At 42.3% G+C, this 22,671-nt stretch overlaps 1 protein-coding gene across 10 annotated transcripts in view; it reads right to left on the reverse strand.

Annotated features, from left to right (window-relative positions):
• Positions 1 to 22,671, reverse strand: part of syne1b (spectrin repeat containing, nuclear envelope 1b) — an 88,197-nt gene that overhangs the window by 16,948 nt on the left and 48,578 nt on the right. For 9 of the 10 annotated variants that reach the window (XM_072689333.1, XM_072689342.1, XM_072689334.1 and 6 more), the window contains 53 exons: positions 22,231 to 22,374; positions 21,970 to 22,134; positions 21,480 to 21,797; positions 21,187 to 21,342; positions 20,915 to 21,085; positions 20,460 to 20,786; positions 20,031 to 20,183; positions 19,693 to 19,860; positions 19,421 to 19,597; positions 19,174 to 19,320; positions 18,934 to 19,059; positions 18,657 to 18,833; positions 17,810 to 18,075; positions 15,551 to 17,711; positions 15,108 to 15,445; positions 14,689 to 14,833; positions 14,361 to 14,579; positions 13,986 to 14,254; positions 13,708 to 13,873; positions 13,470 to 13,625; positions 13,166 to 13,318; positions 12,890 to 13,072; positions 12,454 to 12,591; positions 12,090 to 12,275; positions 11,506 to 11,628; positions 11,219 to 11,401; positions 10,629 to 10,772; positions 10,345 to 10,527; positions 9,973 to 10,113; positions 9,281 to 9,400; positions 9,003 to 9,164; positions 8,521 to 8,715; positions 8,180 to 8,341; positions 7,179 to 7,370; positions 6,414 to 6,545; positions 6,216 to 6,316; positions 5,815 to 5,962; positions 5,584 to 5,718; positions 5,307 to 5,468; positions 4,583 to 4,792; positions 4,381 to 4,482; positions 4,173 to 4,292; positions 3,830 to 4,030; positions 3,556 to 3,729; positions 3,250 to 3,381; positions 2,556 to 2,752; positions 2,327 to 2,459; positions 2,029 to 2,211; positions 1,674 to 1,823; positions 1,272 to 1,448; positions 627 to 782; positions 383 to 538; positions 116 to 286 (listed from right to left, as the gene is read on the reverse strand). In XM_072689333.1, coding sequence (XP_072545434.1) covers positions 116 to 286; positions 383 to 538; positions 627 to 782; positions 1,272 to 1,448; positions 1,674 to 1,823; positions 2,029 to 2,211; positions 2,327 to 2,459; positions 2,556 to 2,752; positions 3,250 to 3,381; positions 3,556 to 3,729; positions 3,830 to 4,030; positions 4,173 to 4,292; positions 4,381 to 4,482; positions 4,583 to 4,792; positions 5,307 to 5,468; positions 5,584 to 5,718; positions 5,815 to 5,962; positions 6,216 to 6,316; positions 6,414 to 6,545; positions 7,179 to 7,370; positions 8,180 to 8,341; positions 8,521 to 8,715; positions 9,003 to 9,164; positions 9,281 to 9,400; positions 9,973 to 10,113; positions 10,345 to 10,527; positions 10,629 to 10,772; positions 11,219 to 11,401; positions 11,506 to 11,628; positions 12,090 to 12,275; positions 12,454 to 12,591; positions 12,890 to 13,072; positions 13,166 to 13,318; positions 13,470 to 13,625; positions 13,708 to 13,873; positions 13,986 to 14,254; positions 14,361 to 14,579; positions 14,689 to 14,833; positions 15,108 to 15,445; positions 15,551 to 17,711; positions 17,810 to 18,075; positions 18,657 to 18,833; positions 18,934 to 19,059; positions 19,174 to 19,320; positions 19,421 to 19,597; positions 19,693 to 19,860; positions 20,031 to 20,183; positions 20,460 to 20,786; positions 20,915 to 21,085; positions 21,187 to 21,342; positions 21,480 to 21,797; positions 21,970 to 22,134; positions 22,231 to 22,374 — 11,154 coding nt within the window. The remainder of the gene's footprint in view (positions 1 to 115; positions 287 to 382; positions 539 to 626; positions 783 to 1,271; positions 1,449 to 1,673; positions 1,824 to 2,028; positions 2,212 to 2,326; positions 2,460 to 2,555; positions 2,753 to 3,249; positions 3,382 to 3,555; positions 3,730 to 3,829; positions 4,031 to 4,172; positions 4,293 to 4,380; positions 4,483 to 4,582; positions 4,793 to 5,306; positions 5,469 to 5,583; positions 5,719 to 5,814; positions 5,963 to 6,215; positions 6,317 to 6,413; positions 6,546 to 7,178; positions 7,371 to 8,179; positions 8,342 to 8,520; positions 8,716 to 9,002; positions 9,165 to 9,280; positions 9,401 to 9,972; positions 10,114 to 10,344; positions 10,528 to 10,628; positions 10,773 to 11,218; positions 11,402 to 11,505; positions 11,629 to 12,089; positions 12,276 to 12,453; positions 12,592 to 12,889; positions 13,073 to 13,165; positions 13,319 to 13,469; positions 13,626 to 13,707; positions 13,874 to 13,985; positions 14,255 to 14,360; positions 14,580 to 14,688; positions 14,834 to 15,107; positions 15,446 to 15,550; positions 17,712 to 17,809; positions 18,076 to 18,656; positions 18,834 to 18,933; positions 19,060 to 19,173; positions 19,321 to 19,420; positions 19,598 to 19,692; positions 19,861 to 20,030; positions 20,184 to 20,459; positions 20,787 to 20,914; positions 21,086 to 21,186; positions 21,343 to 21,479; positions 21,798 to 21,969; positions 22,135 to 22,230; positions 22,375 to 22,671) is intronic. The other variant, XM_072689336.1, reaches the window with a different exon arrangement.

Genomic DNA, 22,671 nt, shown 5'->3' on the forward strand with positions numbered 1-22,671 from the left:
TTATATTGATCTTCTTTTCAAGCATATGCACATTCAACACTGTTAATCCTAAACACTACACGAGGAGTGGAGGCAGGACATGGCAGAGTAAGAATGAGGGTCCTGTAACACATACTTGTAGACTGTCGACCTGAAGCTGCGCTGCCTCCAGAGATCCAGTGAGCAGACGGAAGCGGGACACAGAGTACCGCCCCTCCGTCAGGTAGCTGTTGATCTCTTCAGCTGCCAGCTTGTATTGGCTCCATTGATCCAGTACTGACTTCAGGCTGATCTTCAATTGCCCTATCTGTGAAGAATATTAGTTAGTATTACTATGAACACACACATATATGTTCATAAACAGAACAAACAGACTATAGAGTTAGACAGAAAGTGATCATACTAAGTGGTCAAGGTTGGCCCAGGTGTGGTTCAGTGCCTGAAGAGTTTCCATGACAATAGCACAGGCCTCATCTGTCTTGTTCTGGACAAGAGCACAGGCCTGCTCTTCTACCCTTTCCACTTCTCTTTCCTTCTCCTTAACCATCTCCTCCATTTCCTATGAGAATGTGTGAAAAAATACATATGTGACAACACATACTGCAGTAACTCACCTCTCATCTTAGACAGTGAAAGGTCACTCATACCTGGCAGTCTTTGAGAGCATTTTGCACTGAGGAGACATCTTCAATCCTGTGTTTCCTCTTGAGTCGCTCCTCCTGGGCACAAAGCCAGGTCTTCAGACTCTGCACATTGCTCTCATATTCCAGCCAGGACTCCAGTAAGCCCTCCAGGTACTGGACCTGAACAAATATGCAAAACAAGCCCATGAGCTTTTGCATCGCAACAGATATCTACATCTTCAAAATTAATACCAACTGACTGTTTCTGGCAGCATGTCTTCTTTTTGCTAAGCAATAATAGTATCTACAATTGTTTCTATCAATGTATCAGCTGTGTTAGCTAGCTATTGTTTTAATATGGCCAGGTGGAGATGTTCTCACACTTGCACCTATAGAAAATGATCTATTAATAAAAGCATGGTGCTGTTAGTGATAAAACATGTGTTTTGTTAATGTCATGATTTTGAGTGTGTCATGAGTGTTGTGTACTTGGCTTTGATGCATCGGCCAACGGACGCCAGTGCCGGCCAGCATTGCACCTGAGTAATTTAAGGAAAAAGTGCCATCTACCCACCCAGGAGAGAGCAAGGCCAAATGTGCTCTCTTGGGGCCCATTCTATTTTTTTAGATGCAGTCCACTACTAGTTGAAGTCCCAGTAAAAGTCTCACCCTCTCCGTAATGTGAGCCTGTAGTATTTGCCAGCGGCGGTTCATGGCTCCCAGCCTTTCGGCAAAGTCTGTCTTGTCACTCCGCTTGCTCTCCACATCCTGCCCACTGATCTGCAGCACTGACTGGTTCACAAAGTCCACAGTCAGCTGCTTACAGTTGACATCCACACGGAAACCCTACAAGGAAAACGAAAGATGGTGAGTCAAGTAAAAGAGGGTTAGGATACTCATTAGCCCCTTAGACACAGTAGCCTACACTCCTTCACTTTCATGACTACACTACTGTCATAATTAACATCAGCTGTATAGTTTCACAGTAGTTTCTGCATAAGGATTAATAGCTGAATAACAAACCAAGGATTTTTCTAAACTACATTCATTGTCCCAGAGGGTGAACCTTACCTTGTAACGATGCAGGTACCCCTGAATGACTTTTGACCCTACTGCTCCTTTAAGATTTTCCTCATCCTCCTCGATAAGCTTCTCCATCAGTGAGATCCAGTTCACCAGCTCTGTGATGGCATGGCGGGAGGCCAACTTGTCCATTTGTGACTGGGACAAGTAGCAAACATAAATCTACCATTAGCACAGTGGGGCAGGATAAAAAGAGGAAAAAGCCTCTTACTTAAAACCATATAGGAGTGAACGCTTCAGTGAATCCTGACAGCTCACATGAGCCTAAGGAATGACAATAATCCTATTTGGCAGGGCTGATTAGCCAGTTTAGCAAGCAACATACGGCACTGCTATCCAGTACCTGGTGGAGCTTCTCCTGCACAACAGGGATGTGGGTGATCAGCTCAGCCCACTGGGCTTCCACGCGGGCCAGCTCAGACCTGAGAATGCCCGTGTCTGCCTTCTTTAACCTCAGCAGCTGGCTGCCCTCATTCAGCACTGAAGTTTTCAAAGAGGAGCGAGCCTCAACTTCTTTACTGAACTCCTGCAGGGACAAGAAGATGCATGTATCACAATTGGTATTGTTGGTTGACTGGAAAAAAGAAGCTTCCATTGGAATAACATATCATGTTTAGATATGGTAAAGAACGGGTACTAACCAGGAAAGCGGAGAGGTGGTCTCTAACTGTCTCCACATCTGCCGGGACAGTCAATGACTGAGTGCTCCAAAACTCTAGGCGTTCCAGAGCCTCCTGCAGCCACTGGTTCAGCTCAGCAGATTCACTCTGATACCTGGAAGCACACAGTATTATCCAGTAAAAAACTATACATCTCTGCTGTGAATAGCTGTGATTTAAATTTTTCTCAAACTATATACTACACTCAGACCTGGTCCAGTGTTTGAGAATGGACTCAAGACGCTGAAGCTCCTTGTTGACCTTAGAGGTGTTACTGAGCCAGTGCTCCCCCAGCAGAGTAAGCTGATTCTCCAAACTGTGGCAGGCCACAGAGAGTAGTAGGCGCTTGCCTTCCTCCAGCACCTGATACAGCTTGTGCTGGTGTTCAGTCAGAATGGACTTCAGGCCCTGGAATGAGATCAGATGCTAAAACTAAAAACTTTAGGCAAAAAATGTTCTTTATATACCCATTTTCTAGGGAGATAAAGATTCTGATCATTTATTTTTCCAGTTATAGTCAAATTTGCTCAATTCAAATAAACAAAAAAGTTTTAAGTAATATAAATATTTTAGCAATGAGTTAATCTGGAGTTTGGACACATTTACGTTTGGATTCATTATTTTAATTAAAATGGTGCTTTGAGGTGATGTTAAACAGTGTAGCATGTATTAAGCAATTAACCAATTTACCACTTTGTAATGAATGGCAATAGAATATGATCAAAATGTTCATACAAATAACACATTATATATGTTATATTGACATAATATGTATCAGTTCACTATACTATGAAACAAAGCTCATATAAATATTGGTTAAGCTATACATTAAATAATATAATGCCTAACATTCAAATGTGTTTTGTGTTATATGTTGTTGGCAAGAGTCATTAATGAAATCATACCTGATAAAGTTGTATTCTCTCAGTCAGCCTCTCCTCTGTCTCTTCCAACAGAGGAACAGCAGGCATGCTGCCCTCTACTGCCTCCAAATGCCTATATAGACATTGGTAGTCTAGCACCAGGCGGCTCCAAGTCTGATAAATAAACACACATACCCCACATACACATATATTAATACATAATGTGTAATATTAGTAATTATATTAATAATATTTGTATTAGTTCCTATGTATTAAGCTACTAATAATTAGTTTATTATATTATTAGTAGTTTATATTACTAATATGTTTCTGTAGTTTATCACTGACCTCCAGGATGTACTCCAGCTCCACTCCTCTCTTGTGAGCCTGCTTTAGAACACTCTGTGCCTGGGCCAGAGTATCCTCTAGAGCTTGGCTCTCTCGTGGTACAACAAAGGCACTAATTTTCTTATAGAAAGTCTCAGTCAGGACCATGTGCCACTCCAACCCTTGGAAGAATTCCTGGAAAAGTAAATAAAAACAATTAGAACCACAAAATCTGTAACCTTTTCTCTAAGCAAGTGTGCAAATTCATGCTCGCAATTCCAACTACACAGCTTACCTTGTGCTTGTCTAATAGACCCTGGACTTCCTCCACTGAGCCAGCAATCATCTTCTGGTCAGCAGCCATCTTGTCTTGAGCAGTATCTACCAGATCCACCAGGTCTTGTAGTGCTCGCTCATACTGGCTCTTCAGAGCCATATTCTGGTTCAATCCACTCCGGCGTGAGCCCACTGTCATCACTAGCTCTTCATACGTGTCCTATACAGTACAGAATAATTCTCATTATATAATTAATACATTTCATATTAGTATATTATAATACTGGATAATATAAATTATGTTAAATAACTGAATTTTAATGGATTTTAGGAAATTGAGGAATTGATAAATAAGTCAATACCTGGAGCTTCAGCAGTTCATTGATAGAAATCTGATCTAGCTGCATCTCCGTTCCTCTGGATTTCAAATTTGAGATTTTGTGCTCCATTTCTCTGAGGGTATCTTCTGCTTCAGCAATTGTCTGTTAAAACAGCATACATCAAGTAAATAACTTGTAAGCATCCATTTTCCTTCATTGATGTAAATGAATAGTAAATGTTTTCCTCCACCTCTAGCTGTTTTGTGGCTGGCTGGTCAAGGATTCCTGCTAGCTTTTGTAGAATTTGGAATTTGCCCTCACTGAGAGCAGAGAAGAGAAGCTGCAACTCAGTCTGTGAAGAGCAAAACAGGCAGTATTGCATGAGAAAACGTCACAGGTAGAGGCATACAAAGTTCAAAGCTGACCATCATCTTAGACTGGCCCTGCTTCACCTGGAAGGCAGTGAGCTCCTGCATTCTGCTTCTCATGGTGTCACAGCGGCGCTCCACAGCTGAGTCAAGGGCTCCTAGTCGTCGAGACAGGCAGTCAAGTGTGTCCTCCATCAGGGCTTGCTCTTTACCCTGCAGCCCTGCAGTACCTCCCAAAAGCCCCCGACTCTGGCTCACCACTTCTGTCATCTCGGCCACATCTTTCCCTAAGGCCTACAAGACATAAGAGACAAGGAATATTTGAAAAAGAATAATTCAAATCATTCTATCATGCTAATACTCCCCTTATCACAAGAAATGCCCCTAACACTATTTGAAGCCACCGCCTTTTTCATTAGGTGGCCAGCACACTCAAAAGAAAAGTTCCAGGTCCGATACAACAGATAACAGACGTCTGTGCTGACAAGATGCCTGTGCTGAACAACATCACACTAGGAGTTCCATCAACCCATACCTGAGAGAGCAAGGCCAATTGTGCTCTCAGAGTCCACAAGAACCTGTAATCATAGTGGCTTTAGTCATCTGGACCACTCCATATATATATATATATATATATACACAAATGAAAAGGACTCTGAGACACAGAGCATAACCTGTTGATGTGATAAATAATGATTATATAATAACTATAAAACGAATTACATTATTACAATTCAAATATATGGAGTAAAATGAATCACATTACCATTCACCAAGACACTGACTCAGAAAACAGAAACTTGCTGACCTCATGGTTATAGAGTTGTGTCTCTGCGTTCTCTGTCAGAAGCACTGGTCCAGAAAACAGGGTGTTCTCAACATCATCCAGCCAAGACGAGGTGGCGGTGACCGCTGAATACAGCTGCTGCTCCATCTGGACGTCTTGCCCTTCTTCTGCTGAACTTGCAGCCTGCATACCCAGCAGCAAAAGATGTTACAGTAGTTAAGCTATAACCAAACACAGGGGTCACACTACCACAAATCACTACATTAAGATGTCAGTCCACTGAGGCAAGTGGTATTACCTGAACAGTAACATCCTCCACAGACTGACTAAATCCCCTGTATAACGACTTGAGTGTGGATTTATCCTGGACCTGAGCATCTCCCTTGTAGACTGGGGCAGGTGATGTGTTTACCCGAGCAGTCCTGGAGTAAACCTGTTAAAAACAATGACTGTCACTACGAGCTGTTCAGTATTGTAAGTGCTATTAGGCAGTAAGAAAGCAGCTTGTGTACAGATTGTGACACAGTACTGGTTGCTTGGTGTCCTGTTCTAAGGTGCTCAGCAGAAGCTGCAGTTTGGTGGCCATATCTTTCTTCAGGCTTTCCCATCTCTGCCTCCTCTGCCCCAGTGCAGTCTGGCTCTCCTGCTCCGGCTCTGGAGAAAGTGCCTTGCTTTGACTGCAGAAAATGTGTAAAGGGTGTTAAAGATATGTTATAGAGAGTTGTAACACATTTGAAAAACATCTGAATTCAGCAGTTAAATTGTACTGTGAGACTAAATTGGACATGTCGCTTGAAATGTAAGTCTTAGTCATGCAGTACAGACTAAAAATAAGTGTCCATTAAGTCTTGTGAGCCTATTCAGTGATAAACATATCATAGTATAAAACATATCATTTCAAAGAGGTGTTGTGATGGCTGCCTTAAATACCTGGCACTGATGGGTGAAGCCTGCTGAGTGAGGATCTCTTCTCCACGACTAGCCACAGATTTCAGTAGCTTCTTCTGCTCAGCTAACTGCTCCTCAAGTTCCTTATTACATAAGAAATGTGTTAAACTCAGTTGATTAAAAACAAGTACATGGACAACTACTCAAGGTCAAAGAAAATAAAGAGAAAATGTGAAAGACCTTCTGTCTCTGGAGGGTGTCCTGGTGCTGCAAGCTCCGTGTGGAGCGGGCCTGGGCCAGCCAGTCCTGCACATTAGGACTCTGAGAGAGACTGGAGTCCGATTCACTGTCAGACTGTTCCTGCAGTGAGCCCTGCCGTCAAAAGGCAGAAATTGATTAGAACTTTTTTTGTATTTAAGTATCAGCCTCAATAATACATCATAATAAATTCCACCAAAATAAACAGTGGCCAGTCTACAAGATGATTAGTATTTGCCTTGATTAATGCAAAAAGACAGGACAGATCAATAAAAAGCTCCCAAAAGATCCTGGAATGGAAGGCAGCAATTACAGGGATTTATTGTAATACATGATCAGAAGATCATTGAACACGGATCAGTAAGAGCATTGAGCACTTTACTCAGCCGAACATTAAAAGACTTCATTTCTTGAACCATTCAGCAAAGAAATTACATTTTAACTGAACAATGAAAGGCATCACAAGTGTAAATCTACTGAATGGAGTATAAATGATAGCATTCATTACATTAAACATTTGGCATTTTAGCTCTTTCCATGCTAGGGTTGCCTGCAGGATACACAAGAGATGTATCTGTAAAATATGCAGGTGTGTTATAACAATTACTTATTATTTATTATTACTATTATTACAACCAGTCCAACATCTGACTATAAACAAAATATGCTTAATGCATTTGCTGGGTGTTAACACATTTAGCCTGCATGATAGGATACATATGGTTTATGGCTGTATGAAAACCCTACCTGGATATTGATCTGTTTGTCCTGGAGCATCCGCTGTAGTTCCAACAGACTTCCCTTTAAGGTGCGCAGTTTTCTGGCTAGCTGCTCTGCCTCCTCCCTGGTCTCAGGTCGGCCCTCCAGCAACAGAGCCTCGCTGTGCATGGACAACTCAGAAAGAGCCAGCACCTTCTCTTCAATCTCCAGCAGCATGTTCTGCAGCAGCAACAGGAGAGAGGCCAGCTCAAACATTGCTGAGAGGAATAGCCAAGAACTGCAGCTATACACATTAGGAGAGCTTCATAGGTGCAGCTTGTGGTGTCTGTAGTTCAGCACAGGCGGCTCTCATCCTAGGCCCTTGTCTACACCTTGAGTACAGCAAGTTAATCTTAATCCTTCACGTGCCATGCTCCCAATACACATCCATTTCATCCAGCGACGGATCAATGTACCAAATGTGCTCCCTTCACTGAAGAAGATCTTTGTACAACTTTGACAACTTTGCACAGTTAGCTAAGAACCAACAGTGTTGCCTAAATGAGTAGGATCCTATCAGTTTGCAACCTTCAGCCACTCCCTAAAAGGCAGGTACAGATCCTCCCACCCTTTCCTCTAGCCAATGAGTGACACCATGCCTAATGAATATGAAAGTAGGGTTGGCCAACTTTGCTGCCAGCACCAATCCAGTCAGAGGACCGCACTAATCACCCGAAAGCCACAACAACCACCAGTGACCATTGCACTGAGACATATGCATAATCTGCTTAAAGCTGATGCTACAGCAGCTTAGAAACCGAACCATCTGAATACTCAGAGGTCCTTTAATACCACTGTTACTTGTTTAGTTAACCCATTTATGCAGGAAATTAAGGAAAATCAATGCACTGTGTACTGCAGCATGTTCAAACCTCAGTGGTGCATAACAGGGCTGAAGAAGTATGCATGAGAAGAGTCCTTCTTAATGTATAGCAATTAATTTTGCTGCACAGTCTGTAATAAATGTGACCAGGAGAGGACGCGCTAACCTGGCAGTCTGAGAGCTGCTCATCCATGTCTGAATCCTGAGGGGTGGAGGTGAGCATGCTGCGTGTACTAAGGAGCCATTGGTCGAGCTCATCCACCTGACTGAGGTAGCGCTGTAAGGCCTGCTCGTGCTGCTGTTTTTCCAGACGATCGCTCAGACGCTCCTGCATAAGGCATGCCACAAAACAGCTCTAATCAGACATTTAGTTTGAACAATATTAGCATGTTTACTACTTGTAAACACAGTTGGATAATTAAGTACCCAGTTGGATAATTAAGAAAAGAAATGGCAAAAGGTGGTATACTGATGGGTTATTTTAGCCTCAGTATAATAAGAGCGTACCTCCAGAAGCTGTTGTTTTCCAGAGGCTTTCATGTGGATGGTGGCCATGCGATCAGACAGCACTGTAAGGGTGGACTGCATTGCTAGCTGGTCTGCTGTGTCGGAATCTAATGTGTCAGAAATCAGCTCCTCTGCAAAGCTGGACTGAAGCTCATCTATGTCATTCTGCAGCCTGAAAGTGTCCTCCATTAGACTCTGTAAGGATCAAGATAAGTTAGTGAATACTTCATATGGGATGCAGTTACTTAGCTTTCAAACTTTTTTTTTTCACTTTTTGATGTCATTTGAATGGGGCAGTTGGTTCTTTACATTGTATGAAAATGTCATGATAGCAAAGCTCGAAAATGACGTCTTAATATAATAAAATAAAATCTTTTACATTGATTTCCACTGAAAACATTTTTTCCTTCTCCTGCAATGTTGCCATTTTGGAGATGCAAGATTGTTGTCATATAGAAGCATAGAAGTATAGAACAGCAAACCTGATGCAGGACCATCTGTCTGTCTGGACTCAGGTCAGGAAGAGGGGGCTCATTCAGCTTTGATTCGATACACTCCATCTTTGTGGAAATAGACTGCAAAGAGCCTTGGTATCGCTGCTGTTTCTCCAAAGCCTCATAAAGTGTTTTCTGCTTTTCACTGATCTGTGATATGGATAAGTATGCTGTAATGTAAGCTAATTCGCAATGTTCAGTTTAATAATAAAAGGCAATAACAGCAGACTACTAATTGTCTACATTTTTGTGTGTATGTCACATACCACATGTTTCAAGGTTTCCCATGAGCGCTGAAGATCGTCTAGGTTAGCTACGGACTCCAGGGTTGGATCGTACAGCTCCTGTATAGGAGCTCTGGTGAGGGTAGCTCGGCCCATTGACAACTAAAGCAAGAAAGTAATCAAAAACAAATCTTTACAACAACATGAAGGCTTTACATGTCTAAAATTAGCCCATGCACGCAGGCCTTTGCAAATAGTGGATGAATCATGTGTTTAATGAGATACAAAGTTAAAGTCTGCAGGGCTGTGGCCCACATAGAGTGGAATGTGTCAAATTTGTTTTAAAGTATTTTAAAGGATTACAAGAATTTTAAGGATTTCAGTTAAGTGTTAGAGTTTCACAGAGGCAGAGTTTATAATAATATTATAATAATTTCCCAATAATTAAATAAGGATGCAGTATTGGCACAAATGGCATTACATTAATGGTCAAGAACCTGTATTATGTATTAGGCAAATTATTACATAATTAGGCTTTAAGTGCAAAATTGTATTACATTTCTGGGTGTTATTATATAATTGGGAAATTATTACAACATTAAGCTTTACAGCTCAGGAAAAGGTTAGTTGTCAAATAAAGCTGTAAATGAAACAGTTACAATGCTAAACAGAACAAGCTCTGTACATTGTAAATCAAGTGCACTGGGTAGGTGTTTTGTCATTAGATAAAGTACCTTACTAAGTGAGGCCTCAGTGTTAGTGATAGGAGAAGGGGAGCGACAGAAAAGAGGAGATGAGATCTCGCTGTTGGTGCCCTCTTCTCCGGACTCCTCAGTGACAGGAGACAGGAGAGTGTGACTGCGACCTGCTGTCAACTGACACCGCAACAGGCAATAAGGAGTGCAGAAAGAAGCACATTAAGTTAATATTAATTAGTACTTTCGCATATTTCAGTCTGGTGAGTTGAAAGGGGTCAATTAATTGTAAAAACACGCCAATCTATAATTTTCCATGGTATGATTTATGCAGTAATTGTCAATGCAGACAGTGCACCCTTTGATTTATTGACCTTTAACACACTGCAAGACAAATGGACTGTTACTTACCATGACTGACGAAGGCTTGGCTTGTGCACCTCTATCTCCATCCTGTGTGCCTTCAGTCAAGCCCTCAGCATCACTCACAGTCAGGAGCATGGTGGCATGCTTAGCTTTAACTGTCAACATCTTACACTTAGAGTTCAGAGACGCAATCTGCTCCTGATAACCTTTGATTTTCTGCGCCAATTCCTGTTTAGAGGAACAGGAGTTATTTCAGTGCACCTAAATTTGCACAGGAAATCTGTTCTAAATGAAAAAAGAGCAATGTTTTACTTTTACTGCATGTTTACCTCATGGTGGCGTATCTGTGTCTGTAGCTCCTGGATGTTGCTGGTAGGAACAGGTCGGTCCTGGATAACCCTGTGAGCATCTTCGATCAGGTCCTGCAGATGTCTCACCTCCTGTTCATATTGTTCATACTGCACCACTGCTTCCTAACATCAGAAAAACACACAGGGCAGTAAGGAACATTATGCTACAGGGTAAATAAAATTCCTTGCATAATTCATAACTCACTGTTAAAACTGCTTTTTAGTATCGTTACAGACAACAAACACTAGCAAGACCAGTGAATATAATCAGTGATCTTTAGAGTATTCACAATATGGTATCTATAGCTATAATTTGTTCATTTTGACAACATAGTTCAGTTGTGACCCAACTACAGTTGAGACTGCAGTGAGGGTGTGATTGAATTTATATGTGAAACACAAAAGAAACAATGACAGAAAAACACAGAAAAGTTTCCATGCAATGTCAGTGTCAACCCATACACTTTGTGGGTCAGGGGAACTACATGAATGTGTCCAAACCTCTTAGGGCTGGATAAGAACAAGAGGCAAAGTCAAGAGTCAAAACTCTTTCTGCTGGTGGTCCATACCTGAAGAATGTTGCATTGTTGGATGGCAGTGTGCTGCAGTTGGCTGGCCTCCTGCTGGAGGCTATGGGCAGTGCGACAGATAGACAGGCTCATCATGACCTCTTCTGGCACACGAAGAGCACTCTGACACACCTGCACTACTTGTACCTGCTGCTTAAAGCTCTCCATCTCTGACAACAGACGCTGCAAAACAATACCAAGCTTCACTGTCAAAATTTTTCAATCATATTTTCTGCCATTTATGCATTAGCGCTAGAATCTCAGATCTCATTAGGTAGAAATATTACCTGTCTCTGAGACAGTTGTTCTTTGAGGCTCAGGCGAGCCAGTTCAGGAGATGTTAGGGTGGCCTGGACCTGGTCCAGAGCTACATGTAGGGCTTTTACTTCACTCTCAAACTTCTCCATGTCCTGAGAAAAAGAAATTACCTGTTAATTGTTATGCTGAGCTAGCAAAAACACTTTGTTAGCTAAATAGCTCAAATTAAAAGTTTTCTTTAACAGGGTTTCAATGAACATATAAATGAAAGGAGAGGACTGGAATCAATCATATGTCTTATTTGTATCATTTATATCTTATTTATATCCAATAAATTCAATTCAATATCTTATGTATTGTAGTGAAGACTGAAATACTGACTCAATTTTGAACACTAGAAGCTAAAAAAGGTAAATAAACCAAGTAAATACAAGGCATTTTTACATGCTGTAGTCTATGTTATATGCAGTATTTCTTACTATACCTACCTTCAAATTAGTTTCTTAACAGAAATTTTCAGTTGACTATTTGTGACTATAGTTGACTATCTGAGACCATAGTGACTATCACTGTAAAATTTGGGAAAGCAAGCAGAAAGATGAAGCCACAGCACCTTTGCAGCATCTTGCAGACTCTGTAAGCGTGACTTGATGGCCTGCTCCAGCTCCGCTGTGTGTCGGCTCAGCTCAGACACCTGCTGGCCCATGGCTTCTACCTGCAGAGACTCAGACAACAGCTCCACCTTCTCCTGCATGGCTTCCAGATCACCATGGAGCTCCCTGGATTCACGCAACACAGCCTGCAGACCAGGGCCAACAGAGTGCATTACTTCATAAAATCACTACAAGTATATGTCACTCTAAAACAATAAGTAAGATTATTTTAATCAGAAATGGATTACCAAATGGCCTGCAAGACACATGTCCAGGGGATGTATTAATGTGTGCTATACAGAAATGGCATGCAATATGGCTGACCTGGTACATTCTGATCTGCTCCTGCAAGTGAGAAGATGAGTTCCAGATGATGTTGGCCTTAACCAGGCTTCTTGCTTTCTCTGTCCACTTCACTATAAACTCTAGCATTTCATTGTACTCATCCAGATGTGCATCAGCCTGGTGAAAAGATAATTCAAATATTCACATATTCACCAGTTATTCTTTAGCATGTGGTACTGAAAAACAAATCAATAAGTAGGTTAATATTGAGAAAATATATACAGTACACTATATGGACAAAAGTACTGGGACAATGCTCATTCATTGTTTCTTCATAAATCAAGAGTATTATAATAGAGTTAATCCTGCTTTTGTTGGAGTATCTGTCTCTACTGTCCAGGGAAGGCTACTAGAATTTAGAGTTGACATACAGTGGATATAAATAATATAATTTCCATCTAATACTAGTCCTTACCTTTTTTAACCAGATTGTCCTATACTCTGCCAAGCGTAGGGTGTGGTGGTGGATTTCTCCTAATTTAGCAATAGCATCACCAAGTTGTTTGGCTAGAAAAGGATTACGACGACCAAAGTCTTGAACAGCAGCATCCAACTCAGCAAGTGTTCTACCACAACTTTCCAGCTCATCACAGAAACCCTACGTAAAAGTAGAAAGACAGTAGCACATAACATTCATGCCCAACAGGATCTGTTCAGGAACTCAAGAAAGAACCAAAACCAAACAACATACTCGAGTATCTTCTCTGGCTTGATTAATGTCAGTGGCCTTTTCTTTCAGTGTTGCAGAAATGGTTTTCATTTTCTCAGACACATCATGAATCCTGGAATTAAACTCTTCCTTGATGACTCTGGTCTTTTGAATGTCTCTTTCCTTGGCTTGGACCTTGGGCAATAAAGTGAAACAGTTAAACCATGAAACCACACCATGGTAGAGTAAGCTTAGTGTACAACTGCTAGCCCATTTTAGATTAAATAAAGTGAGAAAAGGAAGCCCTTCAAGCTATTGTGAAAGTTACTTGAGACTGATTATCTACCTGATCTTCAATTGAGCCAAGAGCCAATGCAACCTCAGCCAGCTGCATGGAGATTTCTGATGGCAGGATGGTGTACAAGTCCAGATACTTGTTCTGCTGCTGCTCTGCAATCTTATCCACATTCTGGCGATGGGATATCAGTTCTCCATGCATTACCTAAGAACAATTAAAAAGAAAGATTTCATGTAGTGTTTGTAAAACAAAAAATACAACTGTGGATGTCGGTGACAGAAATCACCTCCAACTCTTGTGTGAGAATGTCCATATCAGCAGTGGGGTTGAGCAAGAGCTCTCGTGAATTCTGAATCCAGCTTTTCACTAAGCTCAGGCCTAGCTCCACATCTTCTCTGTCCTTCAGTTCCTGATGGACGTGGGCTCTACCTGTCCTGGACTTCTGAAGAAGACTAAAAGAGACAGATAAAAGCCATCAATCGCTTTTTTACCACAGAAATAGAACTGTAATTCAGAATCACCAACTGCCCAATAGGACAACTCTTACACTGTTTAGATATTTACCTCTCAAACTGATCTTGCACTGCTTTGATTTCTTTTAGACTGGGTAGCTGGTCAAGGTCAGCAGTTGGCACTGGCACCTCAACATCATGCAACAGACTAAGGGCATACTGTCGCAGGAGTGTGAGGGAGGACAGTTCCCTCTCCAGGTCCTGAGTGACCATCTCATGTTGCTCCAGATGAGACTGCAATGTGGCTTTGGAGGCTTTTTCTACAGTACATTCAGGAACACGACTTCTGAGCTCTTCTGCCACAGCTCTTATTTTCATCACCTGAATTCAATAACAGAAAAATAACAGGACAGTATCAGGACAGTAAGCAAATGTAACACTGTTAGTTTACTTATGTTGTGTGTATGTCCTATTCATTTTAAGGTACCTTCTCTCTGAAAGTTCTCCACTCGTGAGCTGTATCCTCCAGCACCCTCTCTTGGCCACGAGCTACACTGCGCAGCCTAGTCCAGCGCTGCCATACTGTGGTCATGGAGCGACTTATGGTGGCTTTGCTGGCATCACTGCCAACCAGTTCCAGCTGAGAAGCCTGTTCCTCCAGACCTGTCAGCTTCTCCTGGAATCCGTTCACCATGGACACCAATGACTGCAGAAGAACAAATTGTCAAAAGACCAATAAAATTTAAAAAGGTGTATTTTCTAATATTACGAATATTTTCTAATATTACGAATATTACAATACAATATCAGGTTACCTTATGACTCCTGAGTTTCTCCTCTGCTTCCTGACTAGTTTCAGCCTTGGCTGTAGAGAACTCAGTCAGTTTTTTCTCTGCCTCATTCATCAGTTCAATGACAGTCTGTCTGGCCTCTTGATAGGACTTCCATTGTGTTACACAGCTGACAACAACATATGAAGAAAGTTTTATTCTGTATGACTACATACACCATATATTACATATACATATACCATGTATTTTGGTTAATAGAAAAACTAGTATGATGTGTACATTTCTAACATTAAACATTTAAGGTGAGGATTGTAGTGCTAAGAGCCTTGTAAACTCTGTTTTAAGATAATTCAATGTGTTACAACAGTATCATGTTGCTTGTTAATCGCTAGGATTTAACTGCATCATGTGAACAAGCAATTTTAGACTTTATCACTTTATACCTGTTCAGGACATCCTGGTGACACTGAAGCTGGTCCCTAACTTCTACTCCTCTCTGTTGAGCAGACTCCACACTCTGCCTCAACTGTTCTTTGGCTGTTGGGTTCACCAGGTTCTCTAGTTGGGGTGGGAGTGCCTCAAGCTCTTGTAGGACACCTAGGAAGTCTTGTTCAGTGGCCATGATATCCTCCTGTTGCCGTAGGCATTCTTCATAGTTCTCCACATCTACTCCCAGACTGGCCTGTTGCAAAAAGCCTACAGCATCTTCTAGCCACTCACATGCTGCCTGCATCCGTGAATGGTACTTCTGACACAAAGCCAGTGCTTGCTCTAGAGTAATCTAAAAAAAAGAAGTAGAGAAATGATCACTTTGATAATCTGGAAAAGCTTCATGTTGGAGCATCATAGAACCTACAGTTTAAATAACACCAGATCTCAGACTTGCCTGCTTAGAGCTGAGGGCTTGTTGTACGTCGGCCTCCAGCTTTGCCATTTCCTGCAGACTAGAGTCCACATGAGCTGGGACAAGTTCATTAGCACTGGTATACTTCTGTTTCTCCATAGTACTGAGTGCAGCCACTATTCTAAGTCGAGACTGCACTTCCTCCTGCATGATCTGCTGCTTCCTGATCTCTTCCTGAACCTTTTCTACCTTCACGTCCACGATCACAGCACAGCCTAGCTCATCTCTGATCTGCTGCAGCCAGGCCAAAGTGCGCTTTACTTCAGTTTCAAAGTCCTTACTCTGCACAAACCTGTTCTCACACTCCACTATTAACTCTCCAACAGCTGACTGTAGGGACTGGAGGTCCTCCTGCCAGGATACTACACGCTGCCTAGAGGTCTCATGGGAAGCTGGGTCCATGTGGCTAGCTAGGTTGCCCATCTGCTCCATGAGTCTGGAGAGGTGAGAGTTTGCTCCTTGAAGACTAGCAGCAAGGGCGTGGTAATTCTTCAGTCTCTCTTCAGCTGACTGAGTCTCAGCATTGACTTTGACAAGCTGCTCCTTAGTGGCTTTCAACTCAGAGTCAACCTGCATGGCCATGGCCTGGTGATCCTCAAATGATTCCAACGTGTCATCAAGGTGTTCTACCCTCTGTTCAATCAGCCGTTTGAGACCATTATAGAGGCTGACTAGCTGCGTCATTTCCTCAGGTTGCCAGGGTTGACCAGTGCTGCGGAAGCCCTCTTTTTTCTGGTTTAGCTCACTAACTGCCTGGCCAAGATTTGTCAAGTCCTCAAGCAATGTTTTGTAATCACGCTGCAAACTGATGACCTCCTCTGTCTGCAGACCAACAGGCTGAGTCCCAAGGTTGTGAAACTGTTCTTCAAGCTCCTTCAATGCTTTGTGGGTCACATCAATGAAGGAGGCATACTCTTGACGTGCAAGGATGGCTTGTTGGATCTTTTCCTGCTTTTCTTTGGCTAGTGCCAGGATGTTGTTGTATTGCTGTGGAAGAGCATTAAGTTTCTCATCCAAGTAGCAATGGTCAACCTCACTGAGAGTGGGCAATATGTCTTGGCCTGCTCTTTGGACGATTAACAGGAGATTCTCGTATTCTGCTGCTTGATCCAATATTTGTTGGTATTTTGTAAGCTGTGCACTTAGCTCTGCATCTCCATTCATGAGGTTTATTTCTGGAAATGTCACAATGTCTGCTTGTTTCAACCATTGGCATGTCTTCTCTAGATCTGCTTTGAAATATTTTCTAGTTACCAGTACTTTTTCCAGCTCCTGTAGTCTTTGGCTACACCTTTGCAAAGCTACCTCAAAGATGTTCTGCAATTCCTGTAGCTTGGTTAGCATCTCAGCCCTCTCTTCCTCAGTAGCCTCCTTCATCAGATCCCTTCCTTGGGACCACAGAGATGTTAGCTCACTCTGGTAGGCTCTCAGGCTGCTTTGAATGTTCCTGCAAGTTCTCACCTGCTTAGATAAGTCATCTGGTAAAAGTGCTATGTAGTCATCAGCCTGTGCTTTCTTCTCATTCTGCTGAACCCAGGTGATAGCCTGACTCACAGCAAGTAGGAACTGGGTCCTCTCTGTGAAAGCCTTACTGAGGTGTTTCCTTCGCTGGGCCACTTTAACACTCAAGGATTCTACCTCAGTCTGGGTTTCTGAGATGAGCTGCTGCAAGCGTTGCCTTTCATTGAGGCCTAGGTGTGCTAGAACCCTGTCTGCATCACTCATGGCCTGAGAAAGCAGCAGCTGCTTTGCTTCAAGCTCACTGCAGATGCTGAGGTGGTCAAAAAGGAAGCTCTGTGCCAGCTCTGGTGGTGGGCTCATTTTCATAGCCTCAGACAGAGCAGGTTGCTGTTCCTCAGCCCATTCTCTTGCCTCCTTCAGCCGAGCCTCAACTTGGTTCATGTCATCAAGCGTCAGGATAGAGTCCTGTATCTTTCTCTCAATGAGACTCTCTAGATGGGCCCATCGCTGCTCAAAGTGGCTGATCTGTTCCTTTACCAGCTCTTTGTCATCCAGATTTAAGTAATACATTACTTTCTGCTTCTGGTCTTTAAGGTCATCAAGAGTGTTCTTCTTTTCTTTGAGGGCAACTGAGAGTTTCCGGAGGGCCTCAAGATGTTCAGATGAGCTTTCAGCATCGGTTCTAAAGCATTCACATTGAAGACAATTAAAGTTTCATTGTAATTTCACATTACTTACCACCCAGCAAAAGTCTTTTTAAACACAGGGTTAGGAACCTACCTTGCTAGTTTGTCCCATTCCTTGGAAACCTGTTCAAACAGGGCTTCCATGGCACTGATGCAGTCATGGTAGTCCTTTGTCCTCTGCAGATCCTCTTCTCTCTGGGTCTGCAGCTTGTTGGCTTGATGGCACAGCTCTAGCCATGCATGACTCAGAAGATTAATCTCTGCATGTTCTGGAGAGTCCCTGCCTTCTGTAAGCTTACTCACACTCTCTGTCATCTTAGTCAATGTACTTTGCCTGCTTTGCAGCTGCTGTCCAAACTCCTGTTACACAAAAGCAAGTGATTAAGAAAACCTCTACAGTGTCATGTGACTTTATTATTATGAATTTATTATTAGCAATCTATGTTGTGCCATTGCATGGCTTATACACAGTATGTCAGAATGTTTGTGGACACCCCTTCTAATGAATGCATTTAGGTACTTTAAGTTGTGCCCACTGCTGACACAGATGTGCAACTGCACACAAACAGTTTGACTAGTACCTGTAGAAAAGTCTATACTGTTGCCAATAGAATATGACTCTCTGTGGCAGACAAATGCCAGATGTGGGCAAGCAGGGTAGAAAGCCCCTTTTTATAGTTTGTTTCAAGTTATTGTTTTTTGCAAGATAAAACATCCATGTTTTAAAGCATTAGGTTCTGAGACGTTCTTCAGATCTCATCATCAAAAATGCAAAAAAATACTCCAGACGGTACAGTCTATAATTAATTGAGCAGTCAATTGTTCAGACTGTGATACCTAAATAGTTCATCCAATATAGATGTGCCCCTTTAATAGAGCCGACATTTGATACAAACTGCACTCTATGTCATAAAATGTACGGCACAAGTGGTAGTTCTTACCTTGGCTTGATCCAGCATGTTCTGGGCAATCTTAGGCTCCAGTTCAGCAGGTCTTCTGGAAAGGCTTTGCAATTGCTGTTCCAAATCCTGAAAGAGTGTAGATAGCTCCTGCTTTTGTTCTTTTATCTCCCTCCAGCTCTCTGATAGCTGTTGTGCTCTGGCCATGCTCTCTTCAATCTGCAGCATCACAAGAGACATTAAAGTAGCAGCAATGGTGTAACATTAACACTAAGCTAGTGTAAGCTACTGAATGTAATGTGTAAGTTATAAAACACACCATGGTTTTTATCTGCTGAATCTTTGCAGCTGTGGCTCTCACAGACTCATCTGATAAGTCACAAACTGAGCAAACCAGATCAAGATAGGTGCTGGCCTGTTCCTGAAGAGCCCTGAAGTGCTTCACCTGCAAAAAAATCATAAATAACATTTTACATACACAAATAACAGAAGTGTTGAATACATCATGTACCTTGGATTATGATTTTGTGTGTGCATGGTGAATATGGTATTCAATAACCTGTTTAAGCGCTTCTTGAAGGCCAAAGGGGGTCTGTGAATGTAGCTGCATCTCCTCTTGAACAGAAGAGAGCCAGGTCTCACACTGCTGCAGAGTGTCCTGGTGACTAACATGCTTCTGCAGCTCCCGGTCAAGAGTCTGATACACCTGATGAGGTACAGGTTCAGTGTTGAGCTAAAGATTCTCATAATAATAGCTGTAATACATAGAATAGAGTGGAAACCGTAGAATACGTAGAGATGCTGACCCGCTGAGCAGTGCTGCAGATAGCTGAATAGCTGTCTTTGGTCCCTTGCTGGTGTGCCTGAATCTGCTGGCTCATCTTGGCCTGTACTTGCTCAGAACAACTACCGACAAGACCATCTCCTTTCTCTTTCAGACTTGTCAAACGCTCTTCAAAGCCAGCTATGTCCTCCATTATTGCCTAGGCAAGAGTGGAAGATGTTAGGAAAAGAACGACCATTTACATTGGTGTTCACAATTATGTGACCACTCACACATTGACAACATAATACATACCTTGTGTCTTGCTAGGTGTTGTGTGGCCATCTCTAGACTGCCACTTTGCATAGAGTCAGAGGTCACCAGTCTGCTAGACATCTGAAGCAGCCACTTCTCCACCTCTTGAAGTTCACTATTATAGAGCTCATGCTCTTTCACCCCCTCCAACAGTTTCTGTACGTGGACCTGCAAACAATACACAATGCACTTTCTAATATTGCTTTAATGAATGCATAAATAGGAACTGTAACAAGTCAATATAGCAGATACAAAAGGTATCAACAAAGACATGCAGAGATATGTGATGTGACATTTATAGCTATTACACTGGGATTCACAAATGTTCAGTACGATACCTTGGCAGTGTTGCATAGATCTTGATAATCTGTTTCCAGCTTAGTCATGTTCTCACTAATAGTGGGGTCACGCACAGTTTCAAGCAGAGCTTCTCCCTTTTCAACGACAGACTTTATAGCTGGTTCATGAGACTGCACAGTTTGTTGGATTGTCTGTGGAGAGATTAAAACACCAAAATGAAGCTGATAATTATCAGCAACATGCTTCCCCATCTTACACCTGCGGTAGCCAGGCATTTCACAGTTTTCTCTACTGCTTTAATGTATATTTTTAATTTGTAGATTAAGTGTGTTATGTCATCTATAAACAACTGAAGTTTAGGGCTACAAAGGTCTAGGAATGGAAACATAATGAGAGTAAATGTAGTTATAATTAAATGAGATTTATTGCAAGTATGCTATATATAGAGTCCAAAGAGTGTGAATCACCTTATATTTGGCTAATTGGGCCTTTTTCTGGTAGAGTTCAGCTTTAAGTTCCACGGGAGAGGCCAGCAGAGATTTAGTCTCTGTAAGCCACTGATTCTGAGCCTTATACTTGTCTAGAAAATCTTTAGAAAGCTGGATGCACTTCTCCTGAGCACTGATCTCAGCCCGCAGAGCTCTCATTAACTCCTCCAGCTGTGAGAGACGGGTGTTGATCTCCTCTTTCAGCTGCTCGGCCTCTGACTCCTCTAGGAAGGCCATGGCCCGTTCAGTCTTTTCACGCATGGTCTTAAGGAAAGTGTGTCCCAGCTCCATATCACCTTGCAGAGTCTGAGTCATCAGATTGGACAGAGCAGTGAGAAATAAGAATATGTATAGATACCTGCACCTGAAAAGCCTGTGTAAAAGCTATTGAATTGGTCATACTGCTAGAGAACAAGACATGCTCATTTTTGTACCTCTAGTTTTTTCATTTTTTTCTCCATGGCAACACGATCAACAACATCAATGCTGATGGCCACACTGCTGAAGTTCTTCTGTGCAGTGCTCAGCCAGTCAGAGAACGTGCTGAAGACACTGTGGGCTTCTTCAATACTGGACACTTCTTCTTTCAGCTGTTTGATTGTCTCCTATACCAAAGTCAAAATATTTGATCAACTATATGTGAAGAAATGTGTGTATCGCATGTATACCACAGATGCATATGGGTGTACATGTGTGTGCATTGTACCAGCAGGTGCAGGAGCAGAGCATGGTAGCGTGACGTAAGCTGTGTAGCTCGTGTGCTGACTCGACTGCTGACATGGGTCTCCTCCAGAACTTGCTGGGCAAGAGCACTTAAACCCTCTATTTCCTCCTGGTAGACCAGGACTTCTTCATGCCATCCCTGCACACACAGCCAACATAAACCTCACTGATTAGATCTAGACATAATGCAACAAATCTTTCAAGGTAGCAGATGTTACAGATGTTTTTACTTTTTTAATTATTTTTTTTTACCGAAGCTGTAACACCTCCACTAACCTTTAGCAGCTGTAGCTGGGCCTCCTTTGTAGCTCTATCAGAACGTCGGCAGGTTCGTAGCTGGCCTTTACTCTCCATTCCCTTTAGCCAGTTATCAAGCCGCTGGAACTTCTGCTCAATCTGTCGGAGCTTGGCTAAGGCACTGTTTAGCTGAGATCTGGTCTCACCCAACCGAGCCTGGTAAGTGGCCCATTCCTGCTGCACTGTTTCCAGTGTGCGGTCCTCCAACTGGGGTGTTCCCCATGGAATAACCTGCTCACGGCTTACCAACAGTGTATTGAGAAGAGCCTGTCCTTCTGTGCAATGCACCTGCAGCTCCTATAGATTAAAATTCAAATACAGTAGATTATTCTACTGACTCATTCTATCACAGTCACATCTCTGGAATAGAAGTAAAAAAGATGCAACAGTACTATACTACTATACTGAAGATCGATCTATATACAGCCAAGTCCATTTCAATAAGCAATGATAAGCTTTACGTTCTGACCTGCAGCTTTTGTACTGTTTGCTCCAGGGTGTCAACATCTCCCTCTAGCAGTGTGTAACAGCTGAGTTTTTCCTGCTGCTGCTCTAGCCAGTCCTTAAACTCATGCAATCTGTGCTGGTACTCCTGATGGGCCAGCACCAGCTCTTCAGCCTTTCCCACTGCCAACTACATAAAGATGAGACCAGACTTAATTCATTAATATCATACCACACTCAGATGAACAGACCTTAACATGAGAATAAAAGGAGCAAGTAAACACACCTGGGCCCTCTCTTTAACAGCATTATACCGTTCCTGCAAGTCTTGAATCTCCAGCTGGGTGACATAGTGCTCAGCCATGTTGGAACCTTTCATGGAGATGGTGTCAAGGACCGAGCTGTGACTTAGCACTTCTTCATACAGCAACTAAAATAAATAGACAGCAGTACATCACTTGTGAAAAACGCTTTGGAAATGTGAAGACTAATACCAGCAATTCCTTACCTGGTTGCAAATGACTGCTGCAATTTTGTCGGTACGGATATGATATGTATTCTTAAGGCTGTTGCTACTTGGTCACTAAGGTGATAGTTCTTTGGCTAGGTGGTTGCTAGGATGCTGCTAGGTGGTTGTCATAGTGTTGCCAAATGGTTGCTATTGTGTTGATAAGGTGCTGCTAGGTGGTTGTTATGGTGTTGCTAGTTGTTTGCTATGGAGTTGCTT

Source organism: Salminus brasiliensis, chromosome 10 (assembly GCF_030463535.1).
Source record: "Salminus brasiliensis chromosome 10, fSalBra1.hap2, whole genome shotgun sequence".
Taxonomy (NCBI): Eukaryota; Metazoa; Chordata; class Actinopteri; order Characiformes; family Bryconidae; genus Salminus; species Salminus brasiliensis.